Source organism: Salmo salar, chromosome 13 (genome assembly GCF_965601325.2).
Source record: "Salmo salar chromosome 13, fSalSal1, whole genome shotgun sequence".
NCBI lineage: Eukaryota > Metazoa > Chordata > Actinopteri > Salmoniformes > Salmonidae > Salmo > Salmo salar.
This window is the reverse complement of record NC_138303.1, coordinates 68,337,706-68,356,517: the sequence shown is the minus strand read 5'-3', so window position 1 is coordinate 68,356,517 and position 18,812 is coordinate 68,337,706. Positions and strand designations below refer to the sequence as shown.

The 18,812-nt window shown below is 42.5% G+C and overlaps 1 protein-coding gene across 1 annotated transcript in view; it reads left to right on the top strand.

The window, feature by feature from the left end:
• LOC106567591 (F-BAR and double SH3 domains protein 2) overlaps positions 1-18,812 on the top strand; it is a 62,069-nt gene that overhangs the window by 34,499 nt on the left and 8,758 nt on the right. Inside the window, exons 6-13 of the mRNA XM_014137091.3 lie at positions 3,794-3,927; positions 4,175-4,229; positions 4,349-4,477; positions 4,697-4,819; positions 13,823-13,918; positions 16,902-17,018; positions 17,801-17,902; positions 18,512-18,664. Coding sequence (XP_013992566.1) covers positions 3,794-3,927; positions 4,175-4,229; positions 4,349-4,477; positions 4,697-4,819; positions 13,823-13,918; positions 16,902-17,018; positions 17,801-17,902; positions 18,512-18,664 — 909 coding nt within the window. The remainder of the gene's footprint in view (positions 1-3,793; positions 3,928-4,174; positions 4,230-4,348; positions 4,478-4,696; positions 4,820-13,822; positions 13,919-16,901; positions 17,019-17,800; positions 17,903-18,511; positions 18,665-18,812) is intronic.

Here is an 18,812-nt window from a genome sequence, read left to right as displayed (position 1 = left end):
CTCATCTCATATGTATATACTCTATTCTATGCCACTATCTTAGTCCAATGCCGCTCTGACATATATGTATATATATTCTTAATTCATTCCTTACTTAGATTTAGGAATGCACATTTTGGGGAATATTCAGAGGTGGAAACTTTCCGTGGGAATATATGGGAATTCATATTAATACCATTTAAATGCATTGGATATAAGCATGTAGTCCTCGGCTCAGAAAGTGTAATAGTGTGGGCTCAATAGCATCTCATTAGTGTGCAAGATCTTGAGAATCAGCTGGACATGTGATGGAAGAGTGCGCTGTACATGTGATGGAAGAATGCACTGTGCATGCAGAGGGTTGCAATTCCATTGAATTGGGGATAGTTTAACCAAAATATTCCACAAGACCTAGAATTGCCTTGTGTATCCCACAAAAAAGGTTCACTGTTATAAGCTAACTTTTTTTTTTTAATGAATTTAAGCAAAATTCCCAAAATTCCAGGACTTAACTTTCTATGGAAATTTCTCGGGAAGTTTCTGATCCTTTGCAACCCTACTTAGATTAACGTGTATTTTTATTGTTATGTTGTGAAACTGTTCGATATTACTGCACTGTCTGAGCTAGAATCACAAGCATTCCGCTACACCCGCAATAACATCTGCTAAACACGTGTATGTGACCAATACATTTTGAGTTAATTTGAAAAGGCACCTAAAGAACTCTGACCATGAGAAACAAGAGTCTGTGGTCTGATGAAAACAACATTGAACTCTTTGACCTGAATGCCAAGCTTCACGTCTGGAGGAAACCTGACACCATCCCTACGATGAAGCGTGGTGGCAGCATTGCGATGGGGGATGTTTTTCAGCAGCAGGGACTGGGAGACCAGTCAGGATTGAGAGGAAGATGAACAGCGCAAAGTACAGAGATCCTTGATGAATCTAACAAAATGTGGAAATTTTTTATTTAACTAGGCAAGTCAGTTAAGAACCAATTCTTATTTACAATGACAGCCTAGGAACAGTGGGTTAACGGCTTGTTCAAGGGCAGAATTACAGATTTTTACCTTGTCAGCTCAGGGATTCCATCTAGCAACCTTTTTGTTACTGGCCCAACACTCTAACCACTAGGCTACCTGCCGCCCCAAAGTCAAGGGGTATGAATACTTTCCGAATGCACTGTATATACAGTGCTGTGCAAAAGTATTCAGACCCCTTGGATTTATTGTGTTACAAAGTGGGATTAAAATTAATTGAATTGTACTTTTTTTGTCTACAATCTACACAAAATATTCTAATGTCAAAGTGGAAGGAAAAATAATGTTTTTGAAAAATTAATAACAATGAAATAACTATAAAATATAGTCGTTGCATAAGTATTCAGCTCCCTGGGTCAATACATGTTAGAAATACTTTTTGGCATTGATTACAGCTGTGAGTCTTCTTGGGTAAGTCTATAAGAGCTTTGCACACCCGCATTGTGCAATATTTGCCCATTATTCTTTTAACCATTCTTCAAGCTCTGTCAACATATTGGGGATCATGACTAGACAGCAATTTAAGTCTTGCCATAGATTTTCACTCTGTCATTAAGAGTGGAGTCGACTACAATGTTGTTGATCCATCCTCCATTTTCTCCTATCACAGCCATTGAACTCTGTTGCTGTTCTAAAATCCCCAATGGCCTAATGGTAAGATCCCTGTGTCTTTGTGGTTTAATACATACTCCACAGCATAATTATTAACTTGACCATGCTTAAAGAGAAATTCAATGTCTGATTTTGTTATTGTCATCAATTTACCAATCACTGCCCTTTGAGGCTTTCGAAAAGCTCCCTGATGTTTGTAGTTGAATCTATGCTTGAAATTCAATACTTGACTGAGGAACCTTATAGATTTTATATGTATGGGGGACAGAGGAAGTGTTAGTCATTAAAAAAGTGAGTCCATGTAACTTTGATTTGTTATGCCAAATTTATCTTCTGAACAAATGTAGGCTTGCCTAAACAAAGGGGCTGAATACTTATGCAATGACTATTTTAGTTATGAATTTATTTATCTTAAATAAATAATTATTCCACTGACATTAGAGTATTGTGTGTAAATTGACAAGAAAAATGACAATTAAATCAATTTTAATCCCACTTTGTAACAAAAGTGAAGACATCCAAGGGGGTCTGAATACTTTTGCAAGACACTGTATTAATATATACTGGGTCATAGTTCAGGTGGGCCTTCGCACTTCAGCAAACAACGTTTTTCTTGGTACGCTCTTCTCGTATACTGGGTCATGTTCAATTTGGCACACTGTAGCAAAACCTTACCTCCCTGTTTTAGTCCATTTTGAAATGTTTTCGCCCTACTGAACATGCCCAAGCCTGGACGCTTTGCTTCAATATCAGCTAAGAGTTGGCCACATGGCCGCCCTGTCCATATGATCACTGGATGTCAGGCTTTGGCCAACACTTGCTCTCTATCTCTGTCCACGTTCCACTGGCTACCATCACCCTCTTGTTCACCCTGACTGACCTAATAGGAATATCATATTTATTCTTAGTACAAACATCTTAGAATGGCTACCAGTGGAACAGGCATGCTTGTCCAGGTATGTTATTAGATTGAGTTTATTAGTCACATGTACAGGAACACAGATGTAATTGCAGGGTGGGGGGAGCAGGTAGCTGCCTAGTGGCTATTCATGGTCTGGGGGTAGAAGCTGTTGGCCAGTCATCGCCCAGATAGTCCTGTACTGTCTGAGTGAAGGAAGTGAGCCATGGCTCGGGTAACTGTATTAGCAATGAGTCAGGATATTTGACATGTTTCACCACATGAGCCATATTGTGCCAGCTGACTATGTGTATTGACCAGCTGACTGTATGTCCTCTGGTTGTTTCTCCAGTAGTGGTGAGCTATTGGTGCTTTTTTAGGTCTGTTAGGTTTCGGTTCAATTATTTAACAAATTATCACGGTATTTGGTTGCGACAATTTTTTTTTTAACATGAAATGCATTATGAGATAATGACGTTACATTCATTTTAGTCCGTTTTAATCGAAATTCCAAAGCCAAAAATAGTGAACATTGATCATATTTCATTGTCTCTGTCCGGTCCACATTGGGTAGACATCAATAGAAAAATAGTAAATTACTATACAATATTTCAGCTACTTAGTTTTTATTTGATGGCTTTATTATTTTTCATTCCTTAAAGTAATCATCTCTGCTCAGGCAGTACCAGGCAGCCAGGCCATATAACTCTATGTGCTCCCCATACTGTACTGTCTTCATATTTTGCCAAACTGCATATTATGCTGCAGAGCTGTCTGACAATCATTTTACTAGTTCTTCAAATTTGATAAGGCATACTTTCACGAACTGTCTCTGTCCCTCTTGTCGTTGTTGTGTACATTACTCTCATGCGGTCTATGCAGTCTGTGTATCTAACCTGATGTAGCAGGCGTAAAAGTGTATCCGTCCAAAGATCTGTATATAATGACGAGATGCTCCTGTTTACGCCCTATCAATGGGAGTTGTTGTCCCAAAGGCGGGAATGCAGGCGACAAGCTTAGGTCCAAACTAAGCCAATAGACTTCGCATTGGGCTTATTTATGACAGATTTTGGCAAAAGTGAAACCTCTCGCTTTGCCTCTTTTTCTCTGATCCGTCTGTCTAAATGGAATTCAAGTAATTGAACCGACATCGGTCAATTAGTAGTTTAATAACAGAGAACCCCCAGAAAAGTCGGTTAATCACTCAGCACTATTCTCCAGTGTACTGACCAGCTGACTGTATGCCCTCTGGTTCTTTGTTCAGTGTATTGACCAGCTGATGCTGGTGCAGGCGGAGCTGCAGGACTCGGTGAAGGAGCTGGCTAAGACCAGGAAGAAGTACCAGGAGACAGAAACCATGGCCCAGGCCGTCAGGGACAAGGCCGAGCAGGACGCCAAGTACGTGCACGCACACATACACACTAAAAAATCCTACCCCTACGGTCTTGTGGAGATTTGAGAGGATCAGATGGGTAACACATCTGAGGGCAAGGTGGAGCTATTGCCATAATTCTACCTACCCAATCCTCACTACCCAATCCTCACTAATGTACAGGAGTGACAATGTAAAAGACTATAGGGAATCATTGGTCTTGTGTGACTCTGTTCCACGTACATGTTCCATCTCTCCTTCTGTTCTGTCCAGGTCCAAACTGAGTCTCTTCCAATCCAGGTCCAGTCTGCAGAGGGCAAGTGTAAAGGTGAGAGAATTAAATTAATCCATTTTATGTATGGCCAATTGGCCATGACTACCAACTCAAGTGCATATGGGAATGGGGAAATAACTATCAAACCAAGTTACTGACGTGCATGTTTTCAGCTGAAAGCCAAGAGGAGTGAGTGTAACTCCAAAGCCACCCGTGCCAGGAACGACTATCTCCTCACGCTAGCTGCGGCTAACGCTCACCAGCAGCGCTACTACGACACTGACCTGATCGACTGCATTAAGGTGAGGCGTTGGCACACACAAAGTATGGGGGCATTCCAGGTACTTTTTTTTGCAGTTGCCTCATATCTCAGGCGATTGCTGTGTCATAGTTAGCATGACTGCAAAAACAGGCTACCTGGAATGCCACCACCAGTGTGCGAGTGAGTGAGATGGAGGGTTATTGCTGCATTACTGATAAATTACAAGTTAAGTTCTTTCCCTGTTTACTGCGCTCCTCAGGTCCTGGATGGGAGCATCTATGAGCAGGTGAAGGACTATCTGGTCTCTCTGTGCCAGATGGAGCTTGAGTCCTACCAGGTTGTTCACAACACTTTCAACATCCTCCTGGAGAGCTCCAATGGGGTGAGCGCACGCAAACTAGCCCAGTGGCCGTATGTGTCAAGTGTCTCGAAGGAGCGCTGATCCAGAATCAGTTTTGCCTTTTAGATGAAAAATGTATAGGAAATGGTACTTGAACGGGGAATTCTGAGATGCTTGATACTAATGACCCCAGGTATTATCCTTCATTGAACTAGCCTGGACCAAGATCTGTTTGTGTTGTCTTGCCAACTCCTATGGTCTTATGATATTGGCTATACAGCACAAACCAGGCTTTTATTGGAGTTTTTTTTTACTTTGGGAGAGAGTTTCTATGCAGAGAATGCTGGGAAGTCGGTGTAACAGAGGTGGTTCGTCCAGAACCTATCTGAAAGCTGAAGGATTGCATTAACTTCCCCGAGCTAATGCCTAGACATTAGCTCAGAGTGTGCAGGAGACCCAGGTTCAAAACCCAGATGGTCAAGTTAGCATTGTTTAGGTCCATATTTTTCTTTTAAAGCTAGAATCGTTCATTTAAACAATAACAAAGCAACTCCCCACCCCTGGTTTTCTAACAAGCTAAGGGATGGGGCTGGAGAGTTATGCATGCAAAGACTGACCATCCATGATATCAAATGTATAGCTTTAACCATGTTTTGAGGCTATACAAGTGTTTGCTTATGTTGTTTCCAAACATTGGAGTAAAGCAAGCTTAAATTTTGGGTTCTGATGGGGTATGACCATTGAACAAAGCTCATGAGGTATATATAAATTATATTCTTTAAAAAAATCTGTGTATAATATCATTTAAGCCCAAAAATGTATGTAGCAACTATGGATTCTAGCTTTAAAGATTTAGAGATGACTAATTACTTATCCCGATACGCTGTTGTCTTCCTAGCTATTCAGTTACCCCTCAGCGATCTTAGTCCGGGGCTCTTGGGGTCATCTTGTGTTTCTGTAACCCGACTGTAGTTTACAGTTAGTTTCCGCTCAACCCGGCATGAACGAACAGTACCAGTCAAAAGTTTGGACACCTATTCAGGGTTTTTCTTTATTTTTAGTATTTTCTACCTTGTAGAATAATAGTGAAGACATCAAAACTATGAAATAACACATATGGAATCATGTAGTAACCAAAAGAGTGTTAAACAAATGAAAATATATTTTAGATTCTTCAAAGTAGCCAACCTTTGCCTTGATGACAGCTCTGCACACTCTGGCATTCTCTCAACCAGCTTCACCTGGAATGTTTTTCCAACAGTCTTGAAGGAGTTCCCACATACAGTGGGGCAAAAAAGTATTTAGTCAGCCACCAATTGTGCAAGTTCTCCCACTTAAAAAGATGAGAGGCCTGTAATTTTCATCATAGGTACACGTCAACTATGACAGACAAAATGAGAAAAAGAAATCCAGAAAATCACATTGTAGGATTTTTTATGATTTTATTTGCAAATGATGGTGGAAAATAAGTATTTGGTCACCTACAAACAAGCAAGATTTCTAGCTCTCACAGACCTGTAACTTCTTCTTTAAGAGGCTCCTCTGTCCTCCACTCGTTACCTGTATTAATGGCACCTGTTTGAACTTGTTATCAGTATAAAAGACACCTGTCCACAACCTCAAACAGTCACACTCCAAACTCCACTATGGCCAAGACCAAAGAGCTGTCAAAGGACACCAGAAACAAAATTGTAGACCTGCACCAGGCTGGGAAGACTGAATCTGCAATAGGTAAGTAGCTTGGTTTGAAGAAATCAACTGTGGGAGCAATTATTAGGAAATGGAAGACATACAAGACCACTGATAATCTCCCTCGATCTGGGGCTCCACGCAAGATCTCACCCCGTGGGGTCAAAATGATCACAAGAACGGTGAGCAAAAATCCCAGAACCACACGGGGGGACCTAGTGAATGACCTGCAGAGAGCTGGGACCAAAGTAACAAAGCCTACCATCAGCAACACACTACGCCGCCAGGGACTCAAATCCTGCAGTGCCAGACGTGTCCCCCTGCTTAAGCCAGTACATGTCCAGGCCCGTCTGAAGTTTGCTAGAGAGCATTTGAATGATCCAGAAGAGGATTGGGAGAATGTCATATGGTCAGATGAAACCAAAATATAACTTTTTGGTAAAAACTCAACTCGTCGTGTTTGGAGGACAAAGAATGCTGAGTTGCATCCAAAGAACACCATACCTACTGTGAAGCATGGGGGTAGAAACATCATGCTATGGGGCTGTTTTTCTGCAAAGGGACCAGGACGACTGATCCGTGTAAAGGAAAGAATGAATGGGGCCATGTATCGTGAGATTTTGAGTGAAAACCTCCTTCCATCAGCAAGGGCATTGAAGATGAAACATGGCTGGGTCTTTCAGAATGACAATGATCCCAAACACACCGCCCGGGCAACGAAGGAGTGGCTTCGTAAGAAGCATTTCAAGGTCCTGGAGTGGCCTAGCCAGTCTCCAGATCTCAACCCCATAGAAAATCTTTGGAGGGAGTTGAAAGTCCGTGTTGCCCAGCGACAGCCCCAAAACATCACTGCTCTAGAGGAGATCTGCATGGAGGAATGGGCCAAAATACCAGCAACAGTGTGTGAAAACCTTGTGAAGACTTATAGAAAACGTTTGACCTGTGTCATTGCCAACAAAGGGTATATAACAAAGTATTGAGAAACTTTTGTTATTAACCAAATACTTATTTTCCACCATAATTTGCAAATAAATTCATAAAAAATCCTACAATGTGATTTTCTGGATTTTTTTCTCTCATTTTGTCTGTCATAGTAAAAGTGTACCTATGATAAATTACAGGCCTCATCTTTTTAAGTGGGAGAACTTGCACAATTGGTGGCTGACTAAATACTTTTTTGCCCCACTGTATGCTGAGCACTTGTTGGCTGCTTTTCCTTCACTCGGTCCAACTCATCCCAAACCATCTCAATTGGGTTGAGGTTGGGTGATCAAATGGCCCTTACACAGCCTGTTGGTGTGTTGGGTCATTGTCCTGTTGAAAAACAAATGATAGTCCCACTAAGCGCCAACCAGATGGGATGGTGTATCGCTGCAGAATGCTGTGGTAGCCATGCTGGTTAAGTGTGCCTTGAATTCTAAATAAATCAGACAGTGTCACCAGCAAAGCACCATCACACCACCTCCCCAATGCTTCATGGTGGGAACCACACATGCAGAGATCATCCGTTCACCTACTCTGCGTCTCACAAAGACACGGCAGTTGGAACCAAAAATCTCAAATTTGGACTCATCAGACCAAAGGACAGAATTCCACCGGTCCAATGTCCATTGCTTGTGTTTCTTGGCCCAAGCAAGTCTCTTCTTCTTATTGGTGTCCTTTAGTAGTGGTTTCTTTGCAGCAATTTGCTCATGAAGACTAGAGGTCGACCGATTAATCAGAATGGCCGATTAATTGGGGCCGATTTCGAGTTTTCATAACAATCGGCAATCAGTATTTTTGGCCACCGATTTGCCGAATTTGTCTTATTTCTTTAAAAAAACTAACATTTTTACACCTTTATTTAACTAGGCAAGTCAGATTAAGAACACATTCTTATTTTCAATGTCGGCCTAGGAACGGGGGTTAACTGCCTTGTTCAGGGGGGGTTCGGGGATTCGTTTTTGCAACCTTCTGGTTACTAGTCAACGCTCTAACCACCTGCCTTACATTGCACTCCACGAGAGCCTGCATGGCAGGCTGACTACCTGTTACACGAGGGCAGCAAGAAGCCAAGGTAAGTTGCTAGCTAGCATTAAACTTATCTTATAAAAAACTATCAATCTTAATATAATCACTAGTTAACTACACATGGTTGATGATATTACTAGTTTATCTAACGACCTGCGTTGCATATAATCGATGCGGTGCCTGTTAACCCCTGTGCGGCCTCCGTCCCGACATCCAGCGAAAAATCATATCCCCATTAGCATAACAAAATTTCATAATTAAAAAATAATAATAATTCAAATTATATCGTTTTATAGATACACCTCTCCTGAATTGAACCACGTTGTCCGATTTCAAAAAGGCTTTACAGCAAAAGCAAAACATTAGATTATGTTAGAGGAGTATATCGTAAAAGTAGCCACATAGCCATTTTCCGACCAACCACATGCATCACAAATAACCAAAAAACAGCTAAATGCAGCACTAACCTTTGACAATCTTCATCAGATGACACACCTAGGACATCATGTTACACAATACATGCATTCTTTTGTTCGATAAAGTTCATATTTATATATAAAAACAGCATTTTACATCGGTGCGTAACGTTGACTAACTATTTTCCCTCAAATGCATCCGATGAAACAGAGCTACAATTTACTAAATTACTATTCGAAAACATTTTTAAAATGTAATATTGTCATTCTAAGATTTATAGATGAATATCTCTTGAAAGCACCTGTAATGCCAGATTTAAAAATAACTTTACTGGGTAATCACACTTTGCGATAAAAGGGGATGCGATACTCAGAACAGTAGGCTAGCAATAGCAATAGGCTAGCCATCTTGGAACAATCGCATATCACATCTAGTCTTGTATACTATTGTCAATAATCCCTTACCTTTGGTTGTCTTCATCAGAAAGCACTTCCAGGAATCCCAGATCCACAAAAAATTTATTTTCGTGCGAAAAAATGACTCCTTTATGTTCCAAGAGCTTGTTCTTGTTAGCGAGTCTGAAGGCTGATCCAAATGCTTCGTCGGCCACGGGACAGCCATTTCGAGAAAATGCATTTTTTTCCCCATTTAGGTTCGTTCAAACAACAGGCTCAAACCAATTTGTGAAGACTGGGGACATCTAGTGGAAGCAATAGGAAGTGCTCAATGAACCATAGCTCACGGTGTGATTAATAGACAACGTGATGAAGTTGAGTTCACAATTCAGAATTCCACTTCCTGTTTCCATCTGTCTCGGGGTTTTGACTGCCATATGAGTTCTGTTATACTCACAGACACCATTCAAACAGTTTTAGAAACTTTAGGGTGTTTTCTATCCACAAGTATTAATTATATGCATGTCCTAGCTTCTGAGTTAAAGTAGGAGGCCGTTTAAAATGGGCACAATTTTTTTTCAAAAATCGCTTTAGCGCCCCCTCTCCTAGGGGAACGCCAAGAGGTTAATTTGTCATCGAATCACAGCCTACTTCGACAAACGGGTGATGATTTAACAAGCTTATTTGCGAAAAAAGCACTGTCGTTGCACCAATGTACCTAAACATAAACATCAATGCCTTTCTTTAAAATCAATACACAAGTATATACACTGCTCAAAAAAATAAAGGGAACACAAAAATAACACATCCTAGATCTGAATGAATGAAATAATCTTATTAAATACTTTTTTCTTTACATAGTTGAATGTGCTGACAACAAAATCACACAAAAATAATCAATGGAAATCCAATTTATCAACCCATGGAGGTCTGGATTTGGAGTCACACTCAAAATTAAAGTGGAAAACCACACTACAGGCTGATCCAACTTTGATGTAATGTCCTTAAAACAAGTCAAAATGAGGCTCAGTAGTGTGTGTGGCCTCCACGTGCCTGTATGACCTCCCCACAACGCCTGGGCATGCTCCTGATGAGGTGGCGGATGGTCTCCTGAGGGATCTCCTCCCAGACCTGGACTAAAGCATCCGCCAACTCCTGGACAGTCTGTGGTGCAACGTGGCGTTGGTGGATGGAGCGAGACATGATGTCCCAGATGTGCTCCATTGGATTCAGGTCTGGGGAACGGGCGGGCCAGTCCATAGCATCAATGCCTTCCTCTTGCAGGAACTGCTGACACACTCCAGCCACATGAGGTCTAGCATTGTCTTGCATTAGGAGGAACCCAGGGCCAACCGCACCAGCATATGGTCTCACAAGGGGTCTGAGGATCTCATCTCGGTACCTAATGGCAGTCAGGCTACCTCTGGCGAGCACATGGAGGGCTGTGCGGCCCCACAAAGAAATGCCACCCCACACCATGACTGACCCACCGCCAAACCGGTCATGCTGGAGGATGTTACAGGCAGCAGAACGTTCTCCACGGCGTCTCCAGACTCTGTCACGTCTGTCACGTGCTCAGTGTGAACCTGCTTTCATCTGTGAAGAGCACAGGGCGCCAGTGGCGAATTTGCCAATCTTGGTGTTCTCTGGCAAATGCCAAACGTCCTGCACGGTGTTGGGCTGTAAGCACAACCCCCACCTGTGGACATCGGGCACTCATACCACCCTCGTGGAGTCTGTTTCTGACCGTTTGAGCAGACACATGCACATTTGTGGCCTGCTGGAGGTCATTTTGCAGGGCTCTGGCAGTGCTCCTCCTGCTCCTCCTTGCACAAAGGTGGCGGTAGCGGTCCTGCTGCTGGGTTGTTGCCCTCCTACGGCCTCCTCCACATCTCCTGATGTACTGGCCTGTCTCCTGGTAGTGCCTCCATGCTCTGGACACTACGCTGACAGACACAGCAAACCTTCTTGCCACAGCTCGCATTGATGTGCCATCCTGGATGAGCTGCACTACCTGAGCCACTTGTGTGGGTTGTAGACTCCATCTCATGCTACCACTAGAGTGAAAGCACCGCCAGCATTCAAAAGTGACCAAAACATCAGCCAGGAAGCATAGGAACTGAGAAGTGGTTTGTGGTCACCACCTGCAGAACCACTCCTTTATTGGGGGTGTCTTGGTAATTGCCTATAATTTCCACCTGTTGTCTATTCCATTTGCACAACAGCATGTGAAATTTATTGTCAATCAGTGTTGCTTCCTAAGTGGACAGTTTGATTTCACAGAAGTGTGATTGACTTGGAGTTACATTGTGTTGTTTAAGTGTTCCCTTTATTTTTTTGAGCAGTATATTTTTAAACCTGCATATTTAGTTACTATTGCCTGCTAACATGAAATTGTGTCACTGCTCTTGTGTTCATTGCCTGGCTCGTTGCCAACTAATTTGCCAGAATTTTACGTAATTATGACATACCATTGAAGGTTGTGTAATGTAACAGGAATATTTAGACTTAGGGATGCCACCCGTTAGATAAAATACGGACCGGTTCCGTATTTCATTGAAAGAAAAAAACGTTTAGTTTTCGAGATGATAGTTTCCGGATTTGACCATTTTAATGACCGAAGGTTCGTATTTCTGTGTGTTTATTATAATTAAGTCTATGATTTGATAGAGCAGTCTGACTGAGCGGTGGTAGGCACCAGCAGGCTCGTAAGCATTCATTCAAACAGCACTTTCGTGCGTTTTGCCAGCAGCTTTCGCAATGCATTGCGCTGTTTATGACTTCAAGCCTGTCAACTCCCAAGATTAGGCTGGTGTAACCGATGTGAAATGGCTAGCTAGTTAGCGGGTGCGCGCTAATAGCGTTTCAAACGTCACTTGATCTGAGACTTGGGAGTGGTTGTTCCCCTTGCTCTGCATGGGTAACGCTGCTTCGAGGGTGGCTGTTGTCGATGTGTTCCTGGTTCGAGCCCAGGGAGGAGCGAGGAGAGGGACGGAAATAGTCCTATAATTCCTATAATAACCACAACCTAAAACTTCTTACCTGGGAATATTGAAGACTCATGTTAAAAGGAACCACCAGCTTTCATACGTTCTCAGGTTGAGCAAGGCACTTAAACGTTAGCTTTCTTACATGGCACATATTGCACTTTTATTTTCTTCTCCAACACTTTGTTTTTGCATTATTTAACCAAATTGAACATGTTTCATTATTTATTTGAGGCTAAATAGATTTTATTGATGTATTCTATTAAGTTAAAATAAGTGTTAATTCAGTATTGTTGTAATTGTCATTATTACAAATAAATAAAAAATTGGCCGATTTAATCGGTATTGGCTTTTTTTGGTCCTCCAATAATCGGTATCGGCGTTGAAAAATCATAATCGGCCGACCTCTAATGAAGACCTGATTCACACAGTCTCTCTGAACAGTTGATGTTGAGATGTCTGTTACTTGAACTCTGTGAAGCATTTATTTGGAAGCATTTCTGAGGCTGGTAACTAAGGAACCTATCCTCTGCACAGAGGTAACTCTGGGTCTTCCTTTCCTGTGGCAGACCTTTCATCATAGAGCTTGATGCTTTTTGTGACTGCACTTGAAGAAACTTTCAAAGTTCTTGAAATTTTCCGGATTGACAAACCTTCATGTCTTAAAGTAATGATGGACTGTTGTTTCTCTTCGCTTATTTGAGTTGTTCTTGCCATAATTTGGACTTGGTCTTTTACCAAATAGGGCTATACTCTGTATACCACCCCTACCTTGTCACAACACAACTGATTGGCTCAAATGCATTAAGAAGGAAAGAAATTTCACAAATTAACTTTTAACAAGGCACACCTGTTAATTGAAATGCATTTTAGGTGACTACCTCATGAAGCTGGTTGAGAGAATGTGCAGAGCTGTTATCAAGGCAAAGGGTGGCTACTTTGAAGAACACTTTTTTTGGTTGCTGCATGATTCCATATGTGTTATGTCATAGTTTTGATGTCTTGACTATTATTCTACAATGTAGAAAATAGTAAAAATAATGAAAATACCTGGAATAAGTAGGTGTGTCCAAACTATTGACTGGTACTGTGTATCTGCAGGGAGGCAGCGAGCTGTAGGTGCCAGATCCCACAGAGGGGTCAGATTTCTACCGGCTGACTCATATGGTTCCTCTTTCACTGTGACGCCACAGCAGGCTGTGGGTGTATAGTTTTGACTCTCTGGTAATCTTCCTATGACCCTTGAGGTGACCGTGAATGCTCCCCTGTGACTTTAGGTCATGCTGCGCTCTGCTCTGACCGTCATTGGTCCTTCGATGGCCCTGGCTTAAATAAGAACAGTGTGGTTGCTCGCCAATGACATAATAAACTCTCAAAGGAGTTTAAGGCCTCTTCTGTCATGATTGAGTTTTATCTATTCTAATCCCTTTATGCCTCACAGGTTATCAGTTGCTTCTATTGTGCTGTATTATGAGGTTAACTAAACGGCTGTGTGTGCATGTCTGCATGTGTGTGTGCATCTGCGTATGTTCGTGTGTTCTCTTCAGATGATGCAGGACTTCCACCAGCAGCAGTTTGTACAGCAGAACCAAGTTTTCCACAGTACCCCAGCCATCCTCTTCCAGCCCATCAACACTGACACGGTGGGTAGTAGTGCTACGCTAATGCTACTTCTCTCATGGAACGTGGTGGCTAGTGCTACGCTACACACTAGTTATGCTAAAGCTACCGTCTTGTAGCTGAAGGATTGGTCCTTCTTCTTCACCGCTAGGCTAGCTAACCTGCTCTACTGTACATGCTTGTGCGTATGTGTAACCAAGTTGAATTTGTAGGCTCACTCCTCAACTTGAAATGCCTCTACCCATGCCATTGAATTGCTAGCTTTTCTTTGGCGTAGCTGGCTAAGGCATTGCGAGACAGGATTGGGATTTGTAAAATCAATCCCAGTAGTGGACCTGTGAGGTAGGAAGCAAAGCTGTTAAATGACAGTGACGTCCATTACATGCGATGCGTGTGTTTTGGTGAGTGTGTTTGTTTTGCACGCAGGTTTGTTTGTATGGTTTATGGTGTGTATGTATATGGTGTGCATGCGAGCCCCAGAGGAACATGTTCTCAACTGACCCAGCCTGCCAGTCAGTCCGTCTGCCCGCCAGTGCACTTGTCCGTACCCTCTGCCGCCTGCAGAGGGTGTTTATCTCCAAGACCCTCGTTGTTTTCCGTTGGTAGTGAAACAAGCGGTGGCCTGTTCCTAAAGAAAACATTTAATGATGCAGTTGCACCCTCAACCTCCCTCAAACCTACCCCCCTCCTTTCCCCTCCCTGCGCAATGTGACAGAGGTATCCGGAAAATAACAGCACTGAAAGAGGCAGGGCGTCTGTGAAAAAGGGGCATTGTGAGGGAGCCTCACTCCAGCCCCCCGCCTCCACCCTTCTACCGCTGACTGCCTCGGCCTCTAAAAGTAACACAGTGTGGCTCTCCTTCACTGATTTATTGGCCTTGCGCATGGTCCACATTGAATAGCGCTCGCTCGCTCTCCCTCGCTGGCTCTCACTCTCTCCCTCGCTGGCTCTCGCTCTCTCCCTCGCTGGCTCTCGCTCTCTCCCTCGCTGGCTCTCGCTCTCTCCCTCGCTGGCTCTCGCGCTCTCCCTCGCTGGCTCTCCCTCGCTGGCTCTCCCTCGCTGGCTCTCCCTCGCTGGCTCTCGCTCGCTGGCTCTCGCTCGCTCCCTTGCTGGCTCTTTCTCAGTTCAAAGGGGCTTTACTGACGTGTAATTGAAATGGGTTTTATTGACATGTAATTCAAAACATAAAAATGTGAAGAAACAAACAAACTAGAAATGAACAGCAATCACTAACTCAGAGAGGTTGCTGCCTACACTGAGACCCAATCACTGGTCACTTTAATAAATGGCTCACTAGTCACTTTAAACAATGCCACTTTAAAAATGTTTACATATCTTACATTACTCATATCATATGTATATACTGTATTTTATACCATCTACTGCACTATGCCGCTCAGCCATCACTCATCCAGATATGTATTTATTTTTTTACCTTTATTTAACTAGGCAAGTCAGTTAAGAACAAATTCTTATATTCAATGACGGCCTAGGAACAGTGGGTTAACTGCCTTGTTCAGGGGCAGAACGACAGATTTGTACCTTGTCAGCTCAGGGATTCGAACTTGCAACCTTTCAGTTACTAGTCCAATGCTCTAACCACTAGGCTACCCTGCCACCCCGAGAATATGTACATATTCTCATTCACCCCTTTTAGATTTGTGTGTATTAGGTAGTTGTTGGGGAATTGTTAGATATTACTGCACTGTCGGAACTAGAAGCACCAGAATTTCACTGCACTCACATTAACATCTGCTAACCATGTGTATGTGACCAATAACATTTGATTTAAATATTGCATCCACAAAGGTTTCTAAAAGATAAAGGCATTTCTAATGTTAACAGTTGTGTACAGTGTTTTTAAGTGTGCAAATATTTGAAAAACAAGTGGTAGGGGTGTCTGTGTTTTAGAATAGATAAAAGCGCATATTATCGTGACCGTAGAGCTCTCTCTCTTTCATAATTATACATTTAGCCATTTGGACTGTGTTTATTATTTTGTCAGGGCTCAGAGATTAGAGGTCAGCTGTGTACGCATGAATCATGCCAGGGGTCATCATCAGTCATAGGAGTTGACCTATACACCTCCTGAGGAGAGGTGAGACCAAACTTTGTGGTCCTTTTGCGTGTGTCCATCAGACGGCCAGTGATCTCTGTTCATTACCGAGTGCAATGGAAAATGTTTCAAATCATTTTGTATTAGGAAACAAGAATAAGCGTTTGATTATTAGACAAGTCCAGGGACGTCCCTCCCTGTTTCAGTACGTTTTCTTCTGTTTGGTGGATAATGAACACTTAGTGTTACAGAACGTTCTGATATAAGTCTATTGTGTAGAACAAATATGATTGTCGGTCATGTAGACTAGAGAACCGTGTCAGCTCTATTCATTTATATTTTGCAATGTTCAGAACATATCACATTACAGAGTACACATCAGAGAGGCCTGGACTGAGACTTCCGGCCTTGTAGATGAGTTGTGGAGAGAAATAAGCACAAGATTATTCCATTTTAATCTGGAATCAACCTACCCCCGAGCAAATATCAGACATTTCACATGTTGTACTGATTACATCCCTGATTTAGAGACATTGCCTCTCATCCCATTGGGATGCGTGGATTGGCTGTGTTCCTCTTGTGAGGTCATCCATAGAGGAAGTACTTTCCTCTATGTTGTTTTCCTTTCGACACAAACACACATTGTTTCGCTGTCTGCCTCAATAGTTGAATAATGTTTTTACTACGCCGCCTTGAGTTCATTTCTCAAAAATCTAATTTCATAATATTTGCCAACATTCACCCTCAAACGAATATCAGCTCCAATATCCAACCATAAATATTTAGGTGAATGTCTGTTTTATATGTACCATATATTATATATGTCTTTTTGACTTATTTTAATAGATGCACGGACAGATATGGACGCTGAATATGTTTAGCTGAATATTATCAATTATTATTATTAAACTCTCTCTCTCCCTCCCCAACACATCATCCCTGGTCACTAGGTGGGACAGTTGCAGAAGGAGAGTGGCACAGTGGAGGAGCACAGTCTGGATAAGGAGGCACGGAAGTGGGCGACCCGAGTGGCACGAGAACACAAGAGCATCATCCACAGTCAGAGGGTGAGAGAGAGAGGGAAGAAAAGAGAGAGGGATGGAAATAAAAAGAGCGAGGGATAGCCTATATTCACAAAGTGTCTCAGAGTAGGAGTGCTGATCTAGGCAAAGTTTTCTGCCTTTTTAGATAAGATTACATGGACTCATAGACTTTATGAATACGGGCTCAGATTTGTTCAACTTCAGTACACTTCCAACTGACTCAACACGGAGATATCATTAACCCAATATAAAATACTAATATTTAATCAGTTTTATGATGCTTGCACTGTGTCAGAGGGAAGGGAAGTGATAACGTTTAGGAAACGTTCGACCATCGCCCTACTGGCCTGATGGTTTGTTGTTAAAACTTGGTGATAAGATAACGGATGTAGGTAGTTCTTGGCCAAACTCTGACAAGTGTTTTCCAGTAAACCAGGATGTAACATGGCCCTTTAACAACCCCATTACTTTAAATTATATTAAATGAGTCATGTTTTATCTGTGAGTTTTACAATTTCTTCTATTCAGTGTAATGTTGTCTACCATTTATTGCTTGATTATTTCAGCATTTCTCATTTTCATGGCCATATTGTTTTAGCATTTCCTGCTTTTGATTGTGATTTGGTTTTGGTTCCTCCTTTTCATTGTGTGGTGGTGTAGTTTCTTTTAAGATTTGTCATAGGTTGTGTCTGAAATGGAACCCTATTCCCTACTGTACAAAGTGCACTATGCAGGGAATAGGGCGCCATTTCAGACGCAGCCATTAAGATTGGTTTGTTCTCTACATGTTACCTGTGACCTTTCAGGCCCTGGAGGACTATGGGACCCAACAGGGGCTGTCGGAGCAGAACCGCAGTGAGCTAGAGCTCAAGATGGAGGAGGCCAGGGAGAACCTGCGGAGAGCAGAGGTAAACTTGTGTGTGTAGTGAAGTTTAGCAGGATTGTTGTGATTTAATTTTTTATTTATTTAACCTTTATTTAACTAGGCAAGTCCGTTAAGAACAAGTTCTTATTTACAATGACGGCCAATTGTGTGCCGCCCTACGGGACTCCCAATCACGGCAGGTTGTGATATAGCCTGGATTCGAACCAGGGTGACTGTAGTGATGCCTCTAGCACTGAGATGCAGTGCCTTAGACCGCTGCGCCACTCGGGAGCAATGAGGTAGCCCTGCCTGCTGCTTAAAATTTGTCACCCTTGGCCCAAGAAGGAGACGTTGGTTTCCTGAGCAGGAGACCATGGTTACGATTCCACCAGTGCTCATGTGTGTGTGTGTGTGTGTGTGTGTGTGATCCCTTATTGAGGTTTGTTTATCAGTGGGCCAGCAGGTTGTCTCACCTTAATCTCTCTTGCCTCTGATGCCCTCTGTTGGTGGATAAGGCTGAATACATCCAACATAGTTCTAATGGAGCTTTTTATTATAGCATGAGTCATTACTACGGTTGCAAAATCCCAGTTTGGAGGGAATAAGCTTGAAATTCATAATATGACAAAACATGCAATGTCACTAACTCCAGACCGTGAAGCTGAAGGCGGATGCTCGTCTGGCTCTACTGAGAGAGGCAGGCATCACAGTGGAGACGTGGCTGAAGAGCGCCATGAACCAGGTGATGGAGGAGCTGGAGAACGAGCGGTGGGCCAACCTAAATGCCCATGATCTTTCACTCTCCGTGAGTCACAAAACACACATTATGTATTCAAATACGAGACAAAATTTCATACACACAAACACATCTCAATTTGTCATTTTGTACCCTTTATACCTGCTTACTGGAATTTGCCGGTCTCAGGTAAATCCCATAAGGGAGCTGAGGTGCG